The 17300-nt window shown below is 36.2% G+C and overlaps 1 protein-coding gene across 5 annotated transcripts; it reads left to right on the top strand.

The window, feature by feature from the left end:
* The first annotated feature begins 133 nt into the window (after positions 1 to 133).
* HELQ (helicase, POLQ like) lies at positions 134 to 17300 on the top strand. 5 transcript variants are annotated; one of them, XR_005931416.1, is made up of 18 exons: positions 134 to 400; positions 817 to 1549; positions 1856 to 2034; positions 2588 to 2788; positions 3831 to 3903; positions 4960 to 5057; positions 5685 to 5783; positions 6279 to 6424; positions 7333 to 7572; positions 8470 to 8611; positions 8911 to 9015; positions 9552 to 9771; positions 10559 to 10716; positions 11295 to 11393; positions 12258 to 12431; positions 13014 to 13127; positions 15293 to 15498; positions 15545 to 17121. XR_005931416.1 is itself a non-coding variant. In XM_029996571.1 (18 exons), the coding sequence occupies exons 1-18, from the start codon at positions 248 to 250 to the stop codon at positions 17221 to 17223; spliced, it is 3156 nt and encodes a 1051-aa protein (XP_029852431.1). In that variant the 5' UTR covers positions 134 to 247; the 3' UTR covers positions 17224 to 17300. The 5 variants fall into 5 exon arrangements, 4 of the variants coding, with proteins under 4 accessions (XP_029852431.1, XP_040976097.1, XP_029852520.1 ...); XM_029996571.1 differs by lacking the exon at positions 15545 to 17121 and adding an exon at positions 17137 to 17300 and having other exon boundaries at positions 15293 to 15427; XM_029996660.1 differs by lacking the exon at positions 15545 to 17121 and adding an exon at positions 17137 to 17300 and having other exon boundaries at positions 296 to 400; positions 822 to 1549; positions 15293 to 15427.

Here is a 17300-nt window from a genome sequence, read left to right as displayed (position 1 = left end):
TGCTGCCTGGTTATGGTTTCTGTACGTTAGAGGCTCATTGACGGAGGTGGCGTTGCTGGGTCGCTGCTCCCTCATGGCAGTCGCGTCTTCCTCCAGCAGGTCGGCCGTCCCTCGCCGCACCCTGCCGCGGCCGTGACCGTGACCGTGACCGTGACCGTGACGGTCTCTGCACCGCTTTCTCGCAGCCCCGGTTTCAGGGCGGAGACTGTCACTCAACCCCCCCCCCCCAACTCCACGGGCAGCGGTGATGGCCGAGCCCAGTCTCGCGGTGCGGAGGAAGAGCCGCCCTGGCTCTGTCAGCAAGCGGAGCCGCGCCCCGGTGCAGCCTAGCGCCGTCTGCTCGCCGGTGGCTCGCAAGAGAATGAGCTCCGGTGGCGAGGGACCCCCGGCAGAGACCCCGGTACGGGGTTGGCGGTGGCGGGGTGCGGGCAGGCTTCTGGGGCTGGGTATCGAGGTGGGGAGACTCCGTCTGGGAGGGTGGTTTGGCCCCAGACTGAGCCTGCGTGATGTTGATCGGGAAAGGCCTTGCTTTGTGTGAGGGGGCGATGCATTTTGGCTTTAACTTTAAAAAAAAAAAAAATCATCGCTACTAAGTAGCTATGCAGGCATCAGGTCTACTTGTAGGTTAAGTTTCATTGAGTTAAAGCATGTGTTCCTTTAGAAGTCAAGCTAGATTTTCCTCACAAACACACTTAACTTTCTTGTTAAGTTGGGGAAGACTTAAATGACTTGCATCTAATGTGTGTGCTGTACAAGTTATGCTGCCTTTTTTGTTGTTACTTTGGAGTATTAATACTCTTGTTATTTTTTTTACAGTGTAGTAATGAGAGCGAAGAAGATATGTTTGGTGACCATGACAGCTTTTATGGAAATGATTCTTTGCTAGCTGAAGTTGATGATATAGAGAAGAAATACCTGCAGGATAAAAATACAAATATTAAAGTAGCTGGAGAAATCATAATTGGGAATCAGTCAGGAATTCACCAGGAAAAAAAAGATAATTTTTCTAATTCAGAAAATATGGTTGTTCTTAAAGCTGACAAAGAGGATGCTTTCCAAATGAATGAAAATGACCCGGTGGATAGCAATCAAGAACTGACTGAATCTATTTTAGATGACTTGCCATCATCACAACTTTTGTATTTTGAGAAAATTGGTGAACTTTCTTCTGGTTCTAGAATATCTCCAGTCTCAGAAAGGAGGAATAAATGTGTGAATTTTTCCTTGGACAAAATCAGGAGTCCATCTTTTTGTCCTGATACTGAACACAGGAACAGACCTACTGACTTTTCCTCAGAGTCTAAGTGTGATTTATTTAAAACTGAGAGTCTTAAAGATCATCTGAAAAGTGCTATGACTGGAAATGCTAAAGCCCAGACTCTGCAGGTTTCTAAGACCAAGCAGCTTAAAGAAGCTGTTTTATCTGAAGAGATTTGTGTTGCTAGGAAAACTATTGAATCTTCTTCTGTTGATATAGGCCCTTTTTATGGATTACCTAGCAAAGTTAAAGATCTATTCAGACAATTTCGAGGGATTGAAACGCTTTATGGTAATGTAACTAATGGTTTGTTGAAAAAAAAAAAAATTGCTAGTAAAGTGTTGCCCAGGTAATAATTAATTTAAACCATGTTGGAAAGTGATTGTTTTGTTTATTAAGTTGTTTTTTGGATGGGTGGGAGAGGTTGATATGGCTTATAGAATACTTTGGAAGGCTCAATCACTGAAAGCTTTTAGTGGTTTATTAAAGAAAAGCTCTCAAACACTAGGCTTAAAGTATTCTATATGAAACATAGGCATTTTGATATTGATTAACATGCCCCTGGGGGTTGCTAATAATTGCTTTTTAATTTTGCAGAATGGCAGCATGATTGCTTAATGTTAGAATCTCTACAGCAAAGGAAGAATTTAATATACTCATTGCCAACCAGCGGTGGGAAAACACTCGTAGCTGAAATAATAATTCTCCAGGAATTACTCTGCAGGCAGAAAGATGTTCTGATGATCCTGCCGTATGTTGCCATTGTTCAAGAAAAGGTCTGGATACAGTGTTTTTGATACTGCTTATCTTTTCTGATATGCCTTGTTACTTGGCTGATTTTAACACTAATTTTAGCAAAGCCCATGATTTTTATAAATATATGGTGGGAAGTGAGTGACTTCTCTCCTAAATGCTGCTATGAGAGTCAGTAATTTCATAATAAAACAGACCTAAATTATGAGCTGAAGATGCTGAGTTATAAAGTGTGCTGAACTTTGAAATAATAGCTTTTTGCAATGTTATGTATAGTTCTGCAGTCTTAGAGCTGTACTGCCTGACTTGCTAAAGAAATGGTCTTGAAATAAAAGCTAGTATTTTTTTGATGTAAAGGAGAAGTTAATTTTAGAGAACAGACGTAACCCAAGCTTGATAATATTTGTAAACACTTCAGCTTTGCAAATGGAAAAGGTAGTCATAGCTAATATGTTTTCACCAATTCAAACAGTTGATTGTGGTGTGGTTTGATTATATGCATGTTGAATTGTTGAGGCAGCTCTGAAATCCAAAATGAGCATGAGTTTGTTCTCTAGTTGATCTCTTTTTTTACAGTTTAGGGGTTTATCGAGTTTTGGGATAGAATTGGGTTTCCTGGTTGAAGAATATGCAGGAAGTAAAGGAAGATTTCCACCAATCAAGAGGAGAATAAAAAAGTCTCTTTATATTGCTACTATAGAAAAAGGACATGCTCTAGTGAATTCCTTAATTGAAACAGAAAGAATTTATGACCTTGGTCTCGTTGTAGTGGATGAGGTATGCTACAAGATTTACTCATCTATAATATGCAATTTTTTGTGTCTATAATACACAATTATTAGCAAAGAGCATATTTTTTGATTACTCGGTTTTGCTTTGAGTGTTTATCATGAAATTATTACTACTTAACTAAGTTTTTTCTGCATGGGTACATAATTCTGTAATACTGAAAGTTATTTTTCTTTAACTGAAGCATTTGTTGTTATATCAGGACAATAGTTTCTATATTGAGAGAACTGCTGTATTAGTGGTTGATGGTGAATTACTTAATAACTGTTTGTCAGTTAGACATCCCTAATGATTAGAAAAAACATAAATAATTTTAATCATATGGCATGTATCTTATCAATCCCAGAACTGAAATCCTAAATGTGAAACCATGAGACTTTGTGTTTGGTATTAATAATGATTAAATGAAACATTAAAAAAAAAAAATCAAGTAACATTTAACTGAGAGTTGCCCCTTATTCTGCTTTTTAGTGGTGTGGCTGAGTTGTGCTGCTAAGGGTTGATTGTGTTGTAACACCTAACAGGGATGTTTAATTCATGGAATGCTTCAGGCTGACTGACCTTACTTTAACACAGTAGCTTCTAAACAGAAGGCAGCTTAAGAATTAACTTCTTTTTCTGGAAGTAGCTGGCTGCTAGAAATTTTTTTATATGAACTTCCACGGTAAGTGTTGCTTAAAACACAGTTTGTTTAAAATTGCTTTAGGCTGGTGAATACAAAGAACTCCACACTGTTTACTGTCAGGAGTTAACTCTTTCTGTTAGTTATGGTCTAGTTAACTGGAAGGTAAATCTTGTTATCTATGTTTGCTCTTGGGTCAGTTTTTCTGTGGTTCTTAAATGTTGTTTCAGTGAGGCTATACTTCTGGAAGGGAGCTTAGCAGTCAAAATATACCAGAGGGATATCATGAGGAAGTCCAGCAAAGACATTCCTGTAATATTTGTTTCTGACTACATAATTTGGTTTTCTTGTAGAAATACTCTTAACTCAATAATATTCTTACGTTTTCTTTTTCCCTTCTGTGCACAGTTGCATATGCTTGGTGAAGGAAGTCGTGGAGCAACACTGGAAATTACTCTTGCAAAAATTCTTTATACTAGTAGTAAGTCATGACTGCAGTTAATGTTAAAATATTGTAGTGATGGCATCTCTAGAAAGAAGTCACACTTTTGCTTTCTCGATTTATGGTGTTCTGGCCGCTTTTGAAAAACATGGTGTAACTCCATGCATTAACAGTGTTTACCCATCTAAGTGTTAGTCAGTTGAGCCTGTGTCGTGGTTTAACCTGAGCCGATGCCTAAGTACCATGCGGCTGCTCACTCACTTCCCCCCGACCCAGTGGGATGGGGGAGAGAATCGGGGAAAAAAGAAAAAGTAAACCTCATGGGTTGAGATAAGAACAGTTTAATAAAACAGAAAGGGAGAAACTAATAATGATAATAATGATAAAAATAATAAAAGAATTGGAATATACAAAACAAGTGATGTACGGTGCAATTGCTCACCAGTTGCCAACCAATGCCCAGTTAGTTACCGAGCAGTGATCCCCCCCAGGCCAACTCCTCCCAGTTTATATACTGGACATGATGTCACATGGTATGGAATATCCCTTTGGCCAGTTTGGGTCAGCTCTCCTGGCTGTGTCCCCTCCCAACTTCTTGTGCCCCTCCAGCCTTCTTGCTGGCTAGGCATGAGAAGCTGAAAAATCCTTGACTTAATCTAAACACTACTTAGCAACAACTGAAAACATCAGTGTTATCAACATTATCTTCATGCTGAATCCAAAACATAGCACTATACCAGCTACTAGAAAGAACATTAACTCTATCTCAGCTGAAACCAGGACACCCTGTAATGATGGGCTGGGAGGCTTTGAAGCTTTTTTGATACTTCTCTGAGAAATCTTGAGTATTGTCAAATGTCTTCCATTTCTTCATAGGAGCCCCTTAGATATTCCAATTAAATGCTTTATAGAGAAGGATTCCTTTTTTATATTTATGTCTCAGGTAGTATTTCTTATCTACATCCCCCTTAAAACCTGCTACTTTGGCATTTAAAAAGACTAATGATGAAGAAGCAGGCTTATGGATTAAATACTGAGGAAAAGTGTTAAAAATTGCAAATGTGAAGTAAATTAATCTCAATTTCTGTTTTACAGAAAACACTCAAATCATTGGAATGAGTGCAACTTTAAATAATGTTGGAGACCTGCAGAAGTTCCTACAAGCGGAGTACTATACTAATAATTTTAGACCGGTCTGTATACAAGATACCATAAACTAGTAGAGAAGATATTTGGCTTTAAAATTATAGCAAATCTGTTTAGGATCATATCACAGCTTTTATGCTGAATTTCATGGTGTAACGTAATATAATGCCTGCTACAGCTTGCAATTTTATCAATACGATAAATAGCACTATGCACTTGTAAATGCACAAAGACAAGTACCTTTATGTTGTTGTGTTAAGCCATTTGTGTCGTTTCAGCTAAACCAATTTCTAAATTACAGCTACTGTGATCAATCATTACAGTTCATTTGATATAACTAGAATCTGTACTACTAGTGCTTGAATGCTGTCATGGCAATGGTTTATGAATAGCTCATGGGATACAACATTTGTCATGTTCTTCATTATAATGAGACACTTTCTTAAGGCAGATAATTAAAACAATTAACTTTTTAAAAAATTCTTGATGGGGTGGGATGTGTGCTTGTATGCATGCAAGTATGTATATGAAATCTGATGCTTAGAAAAAAACATTAGCTGTACATCAATAATGGTTTAGAAACAAACATTAGCTGTACATCAATAATTGTTTAATATTTAGAGAAGACTTGGTAATTTAACTAAAGTTTCTGTTTATGGCTTGTATCTCCCTAGGTAGAATTAAAGGAATACGTGAAGATACGAGACAGCATTTATGCAGTTGACAGCAAAACAGAAAATGGCTTTACTTTTTCACGTCTCCTTAATTTCAAGGTAAAACCAAAATGCTTACAGTTTCTTTGAACTATAGTTATGAAATGTATTATTTTACACTGATTTGTTTACAGAGCTTTTACCAAAGAAATTACTTAAATATGACTGTTCATTTGTAATACCTATGAGAAAGGAAAATTATAGGCTTTGGGGAGGAAAAGGGCCTTTAAAATGCTGAACGCTTAATTTGATTTTTCGCTTCTTCACTGCTCTTTAGGGTAGACATTTCTTGAGTACTTTCTGTGAAGAGCAGTGGATTTGATTATTCCAGATACCCAATAGTTTGTGGGTTTGGGTAGATTTTTCTCAACAGTTGATCACTCTTAGACAATACTGAAAGAAGACATCTTTGTTGGTTTTTTCTCAGCTTATTACTGCCTTGTAGGGATTCAAGCAAATGGGATTATTCTAGCAAAGGTTGAGGACAAGTATTGAATACTTAGTTTATGACTTAATTTCTAAGTTTAAATGTTTGTCAATCTGTGTTTTTGATAGTATTCTAGTAATCTGGAGAAGGCAGATCCTGACCACATCATTGCACTGGTTACTGAAGTTATTCCTAAATATTCCTGCCTCATCTTTTGTCCCACTAAAAAGAACTGTGAAAATGTGGCTTCAATGTTATGCAAGTACCTCAAAAAGTAAGTTTCTGTTATGAGTTTTTTTAATTATATATAGAATAATTGGTCAGAACTTAGTATTTATCTTTACTAGTTTGCAAGTGACTTTACCTGGTGATCAGAAGTAAATACATGATTCCATATTCAAAGTAAAGTTGCTAACTGCATAAATGATAGTAAACTGCTCAAGGCTCATTAAACAAATGTTTTACCAAAAAAAAATCTTATTTTTTAAACAAACTAGTTGAAAAAAATGGTTATTAGAGGACAAATAATAAAGAAAGAAGGAAAAGCATACTAAATTAATCTAACCTTGTGTCCCTTTGGCACTGATCTCTGCAAGCTTAGAAAGCAAATATTTTCTCTATAGCCTGGTATTTAGTCATGTATGTTACTAGTTGATCGAGTATCTCTGTTCCATACCTACTTTGTGAATATAAGTTGTAAAATCTAAACCAGGCTTCGTTAATGAAGAAAAGTAAGACTTACATTTGGTTTCATTTAAATGTGATTCAATCAACTCTGGCAAAGTTAAATTTTATGTAGGAAGAAATTATCTTAAAATAAACAAACCCTCCCTTGCTATCAAAATTGAAACCATTTTTGAGGTACCTATAATCTTCACTACCAGCTGATACTGGCCCTATTTCCTTTCTTCAGTGCACTCAATACCCACACCCAGTCAGTATTTGATCCCTTCTGTGCCTGTGCTTACAAACAAGAAAAGAGTTCTATTGCAACTTAATCGATCTCCTGTGTATTGGTATTTTAATGTTACTGGAAATAACTATTTCTCCAACCTAGATGTTAAAGAAAGGAATGGATAATGAACAGAAATAGATAGTAAGCATGTCTCTTGATTTTTTTATTTTTTTTTAAGTAGTTAAATGATTGATCAAAATCTAAAGAAATGCTTTTCCTCTTCCAAGAGAATTCAGAGCTCACAGGGAGAAAGAGAAACAAGATCTCATCAAGAACCTAGAGAATATTGGAAATGGAAGTGTTTGTCCTATTCTGAAGCAAACAATCCCTTTTGGTATTGCCTATCACCATAGTGGCCTTACAAATGATGAAAGAAAAAGTATAGAGGAAGCATATTCTACAGGTGTCCTGTGTCTACTTGCTTGCACAGCTACTTTAGCTGCTGGAGTCAACCTGCCAGCTAGAAGGTTAGTAACTGAAACATATTTCATTGTTGCATTGATTTTTTTGCTTTGTAAAAAAAACTTCTTTAATAAGTTGGAAATATTGTTGCTATTTAAAGTATGTTTCTCTTATTACTAGCAAACTGGAAGCATAAGGGATTTTGTGTTCAACTCAGGACACAAGACTGCGAAGTTTTTACATAGGAAATGTGAATCAGTAGCAAGTCCCTCAGAATGCATAGCTGAAGAGCACTTAGCTAAACGGATTAAGGAAATTTTAATAAATTGAGGAAATGCTTCAGTATTTTAGTAATGTTATCCAGAATAATAAGGAATTCATGGTGGTTTCTTTAGATATTTTCCTAAGAACAGTGTTTAAACTATAAAATAAATCTCTTCTAAGGAGATATAGTTTGAATATGTTTTAACACAAAAATGTGTTATCTTTTCTTATAAGTGCTGATGATATGGCTGCCATACTCTGTATGACCAAAGACTGTTTGCTAAGAATCCAGTTTTGTGTGCCATGTATGTTGGAATTATGCACCTGAGGGGAGAAAAAAAATTCATACAGACAAATGTTGTCTTTCTAGCATAACTGATGTATGGTCAGTGTTGCTTATGTTCTTTAGAAAGGTTTATTTTATATCTCAGTGGTTTTCACTCTTAAATTCAGGCCTTTGAGCAGATGTAAAGAGTAGTTCCAAAGGTTCTGCAAAACATAATAAACATGGCTTATCTTTCAATAAACTTTAAGTTGTTAAATGTTTCCCTGGTTGATTTACACATCTGTTCAAACAGGTGCATTTGATTTTTATTAGTTACTAAGAAAGGGCATATATAAAGAATGCATTTGTAAAATTTTACTGCTACTTTAATAATTTTAATATAAAGCATAACTTACTAAAAACTTTTTTACAGGGTTATTCTCAGAGCTCCTTATGTTGCTAATGACTTCCTGAAGAAGAACCAGTATAAACAAATGATTGGCAGAGCTGGTCGAGCTGGTATTGATAGTGCTGGAGAAAGTATTCTCATAGTGCAAGAAAAAGACAAACACTTGGTAATTTTTACAAACCTTTTGGTAATTTTAAATTTCTGGATTAGGCTGGTGGGATAACCAGGAGGAGCTGAGCTGCCTAGCTTAATTTTTACTTGCTTCTTAAATTTTCAGGTATTTGACATATGTAATAATACCTATAAACTACCTTTTTGTGGTTTGTTTTCAGACGTGACCTGTAAACTTTAAATGTCTACACTTACTTTCTTTATAAGCTGAATCATGCATATCAGTATTTTTAAAAGTGTAAAACTAGTCCATAAATATTTTCCCTGAACTAATATATTTCTTGCTCTTTTTAGGTTCAGGATTTAGTTAACAGTCCTTTGGAGAACTGTTACAGCAGTCTTCTGCTGGAGTTGACCAAGGGAATGCAGAGCCTGTTGTTATCTTTGGTTGGGCTGAAGGTATCAGTTAACTCTTCTCTGTGAGTAACTTAAGTGCTTGGGAATGCAAAGAAAAACTTATCTGTTGATTCTATAGAAAAAACAGACTTTTTAAACAGATTGGCTTACAGTTCAGAACAGCTTCTAATCAGATAAGGACAAAGATTTGATTAGTCTTTTTATTTAACTCAGCTATCAAGTAATCACATAACATGATAATTTCATTCTGTGTAAAAGTCAAAATTATATTTACCTTATGATAAATTACAGTATTAATAATATTTCAATTTCTGATCCTTGATTCAAAATACAAATAGAAACAGTGGAAACATTAACATGATGCAGTAGTTAGAATAATAGAACAGATGGAGAGTAGTCCCATCAGATTCATCATAGACTGTCTATCATTCTATTTGTTCTCATATATTTCTATAGGAACACATTAACAGGATATCAAACTGCTTCTCTAGTCAGTAAATTTTTTTCATATAGCTTATGAAATGTGTTACGTGAAATTACACCTTTAAACAAGCTGATCACTTGCAAAATTGATGCAGATAGCAGTTACCCATGAGGAAGTCAACAATTTTATGTGCAGTACATTGCTGGGTATTCAGCAGCAGCTGCTGTCTAAGGAGAAGAGCCTTGCAGAGATAATTAAAGATGGGCTAGAAAATCTAATAGAAAAAGGACTTCTAAAAGGAAGAATATGTGAGAAGGACCACAATTCCAAATGTACACTGACAATCACACCATTGGGTAAAGCTACATACAAAGGTAAGATTTTTTTATTCTTATTATAATCTTTATTTCAACAAACCCTTTCATCTCAGCCTTACCTCAGTTTGATATGTTTTCCTGTCTTCAGTCTGAAACTGCAATGAAAAATAAGTTGTAGAGAGACAGTTTCAATTACTAAATGATGTGCTGGACTGAAAATGGGAATGAACAAGTAATGCATGACTGAACATGATGGGAATTAAATGTAATAACATTGTTCACAATGGGAGTGAAACCAGAAACATACCACCAAAAAAGTGATTTAAAGATTTGATTTAGTGATTGTAATCAAAATGGCTCATGACCTCGTTTTATAATTGTTATGAACAGATATTGTGAACAGCGGGATTTCTTGACCTAGAGGGAAGCTTAAGAGGGAAAGGAAGTATATAACGTGTAGATCAAATGTAACAGAGTATATCAGGAAGTTCTGTTTTCCTGTCATAGCATAAAGATACAGGGTATGGAATGCAATTGGAATAGTATGAATCTCTGAAAAATTCCTTCAATCTACAAGATTGTTCCAGCCTTTCATTAAAGCCAAGGCAATTCACAAACACTCCAAAACCACGTGCAGAATGGACATATATGGAAATAGGTGACTGCCTTTCCTCAGTTCTGTTTCACTGCTCATGTTAGGTTGGAGCAATTATTCAGGTTACAGTCATTTCTCTTCAATTCAGATGGCATAACAAGCTTTTATGGAAAATGAAGGAAATACTGACTCTATGTTAAAATCTATTATACTTAACTCTGTATGTTTAAAATTGTGTGTTTATTATAGGGTCTATAGACTTGGCATACTGCAATCTTCTTTACAGAGAACTGAAGAAAGGTTTGGAAGGGCTGATTCTTGAGAGCAATCTTCATCTTCTATATCTGGTAACTCCATATGATATGACTTCTAACTGTAGCCCAGATTGGATGATATACTTGAAACAGGTGAGAATTTACTAGCAAACATGCATTGGGGCATATAGTAATCCTGCTTAATAAATTTTACATAAATTTATACAGATAGGAAATGTAGATGGTGGGGTAATGATTGGAGCAAAATCCGCTAGAGAATGTCAAATCTTAATCTTTGTTTGATTGCTGAGTCTAATGCTTAACTCCAGCCATGATTGTAACTATTACACTGTGACCAATACCTTCCTACAGACTACTATACTTATGTCAGCCTTAGCAGCACAACCTTTATCCTAGTCTTGCACACTCTGTAAGATCAACCCATAATTCAACTACTCCCTTTTCTGTAAAGTGTTGTATACTAGGGGTAGCACTAAAATCTATTTAGTTTTGTTAAAATGTGGCATTCAGAGATGGACAGTTCCGGATAATTCAAACAAGTAGGCAAAGAAGCTGCAGATCTGTCTAGTGACTATAGCACTAGTCTAGTGACTAAGTACTATATAGAGATCTTGAAAAACATTGTTTTGCTTTGAGTAATAGACTTGTGTTTTCTATAACATTAAGAGAACTAAATATCTGAATATAGTATTTATAAAATCTTATTTTAGTTCAATCAGCTAAGTGCAGCAGAGCAAAAAGTAGTGGATATTGTGGGAGTACCTGAAAGCTTTATTACAAAAAAGGCTTCTGGTCAAGCCATCAGAAAGGTAGGTTGGAGATTTCTCATAACTAAGATGACAGTTTAGTCATTTCATTTGATTATTTACAAATTCTAGATTATTCTTCTGCTAGTGTTCTTTATTACTGTTCTACTTATTAAGGTTCTTTTAACCTCATTGGTTGGTGTCGTGGTTTAACTCCAGCCAGCAACTAAGCACCATGCAGCCACTCACTCACTCCCCCCCTCCCAGTGGGATGGGGGAGAAAATCGGGAAAAGAAGTAAAACTCATGGGTTGAGATAAGAACGGTTTAATAGAACAGAAAAGAAGAAACTAATAATGATAATGATAACACTAATAAAATGACAACAGTAATAATAAAAGGATTGGAATGTACAAATGATGCACAGTGCTCATCACCTGCCGATCGACACCCAGTTAGTCCCCGAGTGGCGATCCCCTGACCCAACTCCCCCCAGTTCCTATACTAGATGTGACATCACATGGTATGGAATACCCCGTTGGCCAGTTTGGGTCGGCTGCCCTGGCTGTGTCCTGTGCCAACTTCTTGTGCCCCTCCAGCTTTCTTGCTGGCTGGACATGAGAAGCTGAAAAATCCTTGACTTTAGACTAAACACTACTTAGCAACAACTGAAAACATTGGTGTGTTATCAACATTCTTTGCATACGGAACTCAAAACATAGCACTGTACCAGCTACTAGGAAGACAGTTAACTCTATCCCAGCTGAAACCAGGACAGTTGGTTTTCTTAATGTTTAATGTCTTTGGGTATAATATAGACATGTTTTAGAGATGTGAAGGAGTACAGATGCCAAGAATTTCCTCATAGCAATAACAGAATATCTTGAATGTGATATTGGCTCTGAATTCTAACTTGCTTTATTCCTAGAATGTGGACAGTGCTGTGGTAAACAGGCTCTACCTGTCTTTTGTCCTTTATACCCTACTGAAAGAGACCAATATATGGAGTGTTTCAGAGAAATTTAATATGTCCCGAGGATATGTGCAAAATCTCCTTAATTCTGCTGCCTCGTTCGCCTCCTGTGTTCTACATTTCAGTGAGGTAGTGTGTTTAAATGAATTCAATAAAATCTTTGGGATTGATTTTGCAAAATCTGGAGTTTTGTTCTCTTAGGTTAGAACTGAACACAGGTGTTGTATTTCACCTTTCTTGTGCAAAATTATTTTTCCTGTTCAGAAAAGCATTCTTGTACAGTTATATTTCTTATATTAAAACTAAGCTTTATGCACTAAGAATGTGAAAATATATGAACTGTACAGGCCATTGATCAGTGTCAGCACTGTTGGTGAAATAATTGACAACTTTACCTTTCTCTTGGAAAGAAGGCCATCTGGTTGTGGAATGTCATCTCAGGGAAAATAGCTGAGTTGGCTTGTTCTCTTGTTCTTTTCCTCTGTTGAAATAATGCACTGCTTATCCTTCAGAACTGCCCCAACTCTGGGCAGTTCAGCTGAAGAGCGCTGAATGCAATTCTGCAACTAGCTGAAAGAAAAACTATAAATAATAGTGCTTCCCCTGACTAAATGCCAAATATATGCTTGTTGCTGTAGCAGAGCTCTTATCAGTCATACTCCCCAAATACAGAACTTAGGATCTGATTTTTAGTGATCTTTGTCTCTGCAGGAATTGGAAGAATTCTGGGTTTATAAAGCCTTGCTGACAGAACTTACCAAGAAGTTGACATACTGTGTTAAGACAGAACTCATCCCTCTGATGGAGGTAGCAGGGGTTCTAGAGGTTAGTAAACCTGGCTTTGTGAGATTTTTCAATGTCAAGTTGTATGTTAAATGTTGCTGTGCCTTTCAATTATATCTGGAAGACCAAGCTAGTTTTTTTTATTGAGAATTCAGCATAGTGCAGATATCCCCCAACAGTCCTGGAGGTTAGGGAAAAGTGGTTGGTTGAGGAAATGTAAGCTGGAGCCAATAATGTTTTCCTTTTGGCTGCTACCACAGCAACAGTGAAAATGCTGTATTTGGACAATAATTTAGCTGTATATTCAGTTGGAAAACAGAGTCCAAGTTTCTTTTGTGGTAAGGATTCGTCAGTTCATGGGAGTAAAGAAGAAAAAGAATTTACGTATTTAAGTCAGAAGACACTCACAAAAAATATGTGAAGTCCTATTGGGAACTTAGGTTTTACAATCACTTGCAGTGCTGCATGTATTTTAAATGAAACTTAACTGGTCTCTGATGAGGAAGACTCCTATTAAAGTAGAAAATCTTTTGGGGCTTCAGTGCAAGGTTATAAGTAATCACTGGACCTCTTTGCATGATGATTTAACTTGCCTGTCAAGCCTGTTGTAGAATCAGTTTGTCAGCAAACCATTGAATTTAGTGGCAGTAAGGTTTTATTCTGACAAGCTAAACAATGATGAAGACTTGGAGTCTAATGGGGTTTTTTTGTATATATCAAATCTTCTGAATTGGATGTAAAAGGTAAACAGTTTTTTTTTTTCATGGCTCACTTCATATGGGAGCATTTTAGTGGAAGGGCAAAAACAGCCCAGACAGCGTGATTCTGCTGAAGTTGTATTTTAAAGATGATTCTTCAAAATTATTGCTATAACCAAGGTACTTCTGCTCTGGAGTTAAAACTATACTGACAGCTGATATTTGAAGCAGGTAGACTTGTATCTTGAACAGGTGTGGTTTGCTTAGATTTCTGTGGAAGAAATGATAAAATCACTCTTAAGGTTACTGTAGCAAAAGAAAATTATTTTCTGCACATTTAGTTGCACAGTTTTCAAAGAGCAATCTAAAACCTTTTCATGCGATTTAAGTCATTAGTGGGGAAAGATTCTGCATCATTGGTCATACTGTGCATATAACAGCCAAATGGAGCACAGAAAATATTTGCTGGTAGTTAGTGGTTATTTCTGGTGAAATTAATGACACTTACTTCATGTCAATGAACATGCATAGTCCTCAGTTACTATGGAGGAAGATAATACATTGTAAGCTGTTACCTGTTGAATGCTAAAAAAAAAAAACCCATATATGCCATCAAATAAATATCTTTCTATTCCTTGTCTTTACAAGAAATGAGGGGAAAAAACCAAAAGGTAATTGACCAAATGTTTGGAGGGGTAACACTTGTTCATCAAATGAGTATTATTTCATAACTCAAGATACTAAAGCCTGTGGTATACTAAATTATTCCACAACTACTGTAGAAATGCATTTTAATTTAAGCTTTGTAAAGTTCTAGCAGTATTTGTTTTGCAAAAGAAATATTTGCCTGGAGACCCTCTGTTAAGCAAATACTGCTTGGCTACCTCACATAGCAACAGGATCAAACCAAGTTAAGAGAAGCAGATAATACACACCCCCTTACATTGGTGATAATCAAATTCCAGAGAATCTCTCCTGTGATGTGAGCTCACAGCCAAGACTTCATGCAAAACTAGAGAAATAAAAAAGATACTGTGATACTAAAGGAAAAATTATAAGCTTGAAACAACAAAGTGCAGTCTTCTCTGGAATTTTGTAAAAGCTCTGTTCTGTGAAAATTGTGGGGGGAAAAAAACAATTGGATAAATTCAGCCCTTCTTTTACTTAGACACCTCCAAAGAATGTGAGACAGTCATTCCTGTCAGTGATAGTGAATGCAGAAAACAAGATAACAAAAGAGGATGGCAGAGTCAGTATCATCTAGGCTCAGAAAATAATGAGGAATGGGTTCCTAAATACTGGGTAAGGTTGTATGGGGAGGTATATCTTAGCGGTAAAGCTTTATTTTTGGGGAGTAAAGATCCTCAGTATTCATGTTCTTAGAAAGACAAGTCAAAAAATTGGATTAATAATGCGAAGATGAAATGTTTGATATTGGTGTAGAGATTGGCACTTAATGGTAATTCTTATTGCCTGTTCTGATAATCTAACACAATTTTGAACTTGCAGGCACGAGCAAAACAGCTTTATAATGCAGGGTATAAAACTTTAGCACACTTGGCTAATGCAAATCCAGAAACTCTGGTCAAGATGATTGAGCACTTGTCACGACGTCAAGCCAAACAAATTGTTTCATCTGCGAAGGTAAGTTAGAAACAAAGTTATAAAAACCACTTCAGAACTTCAATATGTCAAAAGCGGATGTTTGAATGACATTAAAAGTGAAGGATTCAGTTTACTAGTGAAGGCATTAGTGGATGTTTGTGATCCAAATACTGGTCGGTATTAAGAATATATTGAAATATTTTCTTGATGATATCATTTATCTAAGATGGTTAAGAGTAATGAATTGAGCAATTGCTGACCTTCATGCTCCTGAATGACAGGCAAACTTAAACTTTTCTTAAAACAATTTGTTACATACAGGATAATGGGAAGTTGTGCTCTTTTTCAGAGAGGAAACAAAGAGCAAAAATGTTGGACAGCTTGTCTGATGAAATGTGGGAATTAAATGACTACCTTGATCTCTGTGCTGAGTCATTGTAACTGAAAATGCTCAATTCTGCCAATACCTCAGGACTTACCTTACCTTACAGAAATTCTAGTGGTAGTTGTGATTACAGAACAGGATTTTCAGGACTGCAGAAATGGAAACCAACAAGGTATAGGGTTAAACTCACCTATTTAGGCTGCTTTTGTTGTGCCCTGTTATTCTTTCCTTTCAAATTGTTTTCCATTTTGAATATGCATCATGAGAAGGGCCTTCACTTAATATCTGCCTCTAAGGCACACTTAGGACCTTAAGCATACAAATAATCCAAGGGAAAGGATCTGTAATAAACATTGAGTTGTGCCTAAACAAAAAATACGGAAAGTATTTTATTTATCAAGTAGTAGTATTTTCTCTCCTCAATCTTTATTAATCTGCTGTTGCAATGGCATCAGCTTCATGTTTGATTCTGCTAAAATAGAAAGCATTCAGTAAAGTGACGGAATGCCTATAATAAATGAATAGGTGGTTGGTATAAAAATTATGCAGTCAATAACAAAAGTCTTGGTTTGTATATTCTCGTGGAGTAAAACTACTGACTTTGGAGTTTATGCACTTAAAAGGTCATGGCCGTTTAATGTTGTTGTAGGCTCCTTACTGCTTTTTTGCTGCTCTGTGAGCCAGAAGAAGGGGATATATGCAGATTCCTCATCTACATCAGTGCCAAATCCAGCAGCCTAGCTTGCTGTCATGCTCAGATGTTAAACTGATGGAGTTTTCCCTAACTGGGAAGTTAAAAGGATGCTTGCATGTTGTTACACATGCTGCTGGGGGACTGTTATACTCCAACTGCCAGCAGCAAACAGTTCAGGTAGATTAAACGGTTGCTAATATTGGGGGTCCTATATGTCTGATGTAAAATGCTGTAGAAAGAAATTTTGTATAAAGCAAGAAATTGGCAACTTGGCAGGCACAACTTACAAATGTGTATTCCGACATAGAAAATAAATGTTTAATAATAAATATTTAAGGTTAAAAATGCTCTTGTTAAGTTCTAGACAAACTGTTTATGTTCTGTTAAATTTTGTGTATTATGTGATGGCAGAGCTGAGAAAACAAGCTGTGTACTGTATAAATTTTTGTGTTAGTGTTTTTCATGTGGGTATACACTAAACAGTAAAAAGTATTGGTAGTAGTAGGTGTTAGTCCTTTGAGGCAAAGGTACTGTGGTCCTGTGAGCAGCAGCAGCAGTTTTTTATAGATCAGATGCAAGTTTGGAAAGAAATATTGGTGTTTTAACCTATTAGGTTAAACAGCTAATGCCTCTATTCATTTTCTAATAGTTTTTCTTTTTCCATTATAGATGCTGCTGAGTGAAAAAGCTGAGGCTTTACAAGAAGAAGTTGAAGAACTATTAAAGGTGCCTGCAGATATCCCAGGGACCTGCTGACCAACTGTCCTAAAGAAAAATCATGAATCCAAAAACTGGGATATTTTTTAATTTTTAACTTTCCTGTGTAAAGCTGC

The sequence above is a fragment of the Aquila chrysaetos genome, chromosome 1 (assembly GCF_900496995.4).
Source record: "Aquila chrysaetos chrysaetos chromosome 1, bAquChr1.4, whole genome shotgun sequence".
Lineage (NCBI taxonomy): Eukaryota > Metazoa > Chordata > Aves > Accipitriformes > Accipitridae > Aquila > Aquila chrysaetos.
Note: the sequence above shows the minus strand (reverse complement) of the source record. Positions and strands in the feature narration are given on the sequence as shown.

Excerpts from the sequence above, each read along its gene's own strand:
- HELQ (XM_029996571.1), top strand. The coding sequence starts at position 248 with ATGGCCGAGCCCAGTCTCGCGGTGCGGAGGAAGAGCCGCCCTGGCTCT. Across the intron at positions 5,058-5,684 it reads ATACTAATAATTTTAGACCG|GTAGAATTAAAGGAATACGT; the intron begins GTCTGTATACAA and ends GTATCTCCCTAG. Across the intron at positions 11,394-12,257 it reads CTGGTCAAGCCATCAGAAAG|AATGTGGACAGTGCTGTGGT; the intron begins GTAGGTTGGAGA and ends CTTTATTCCTAG.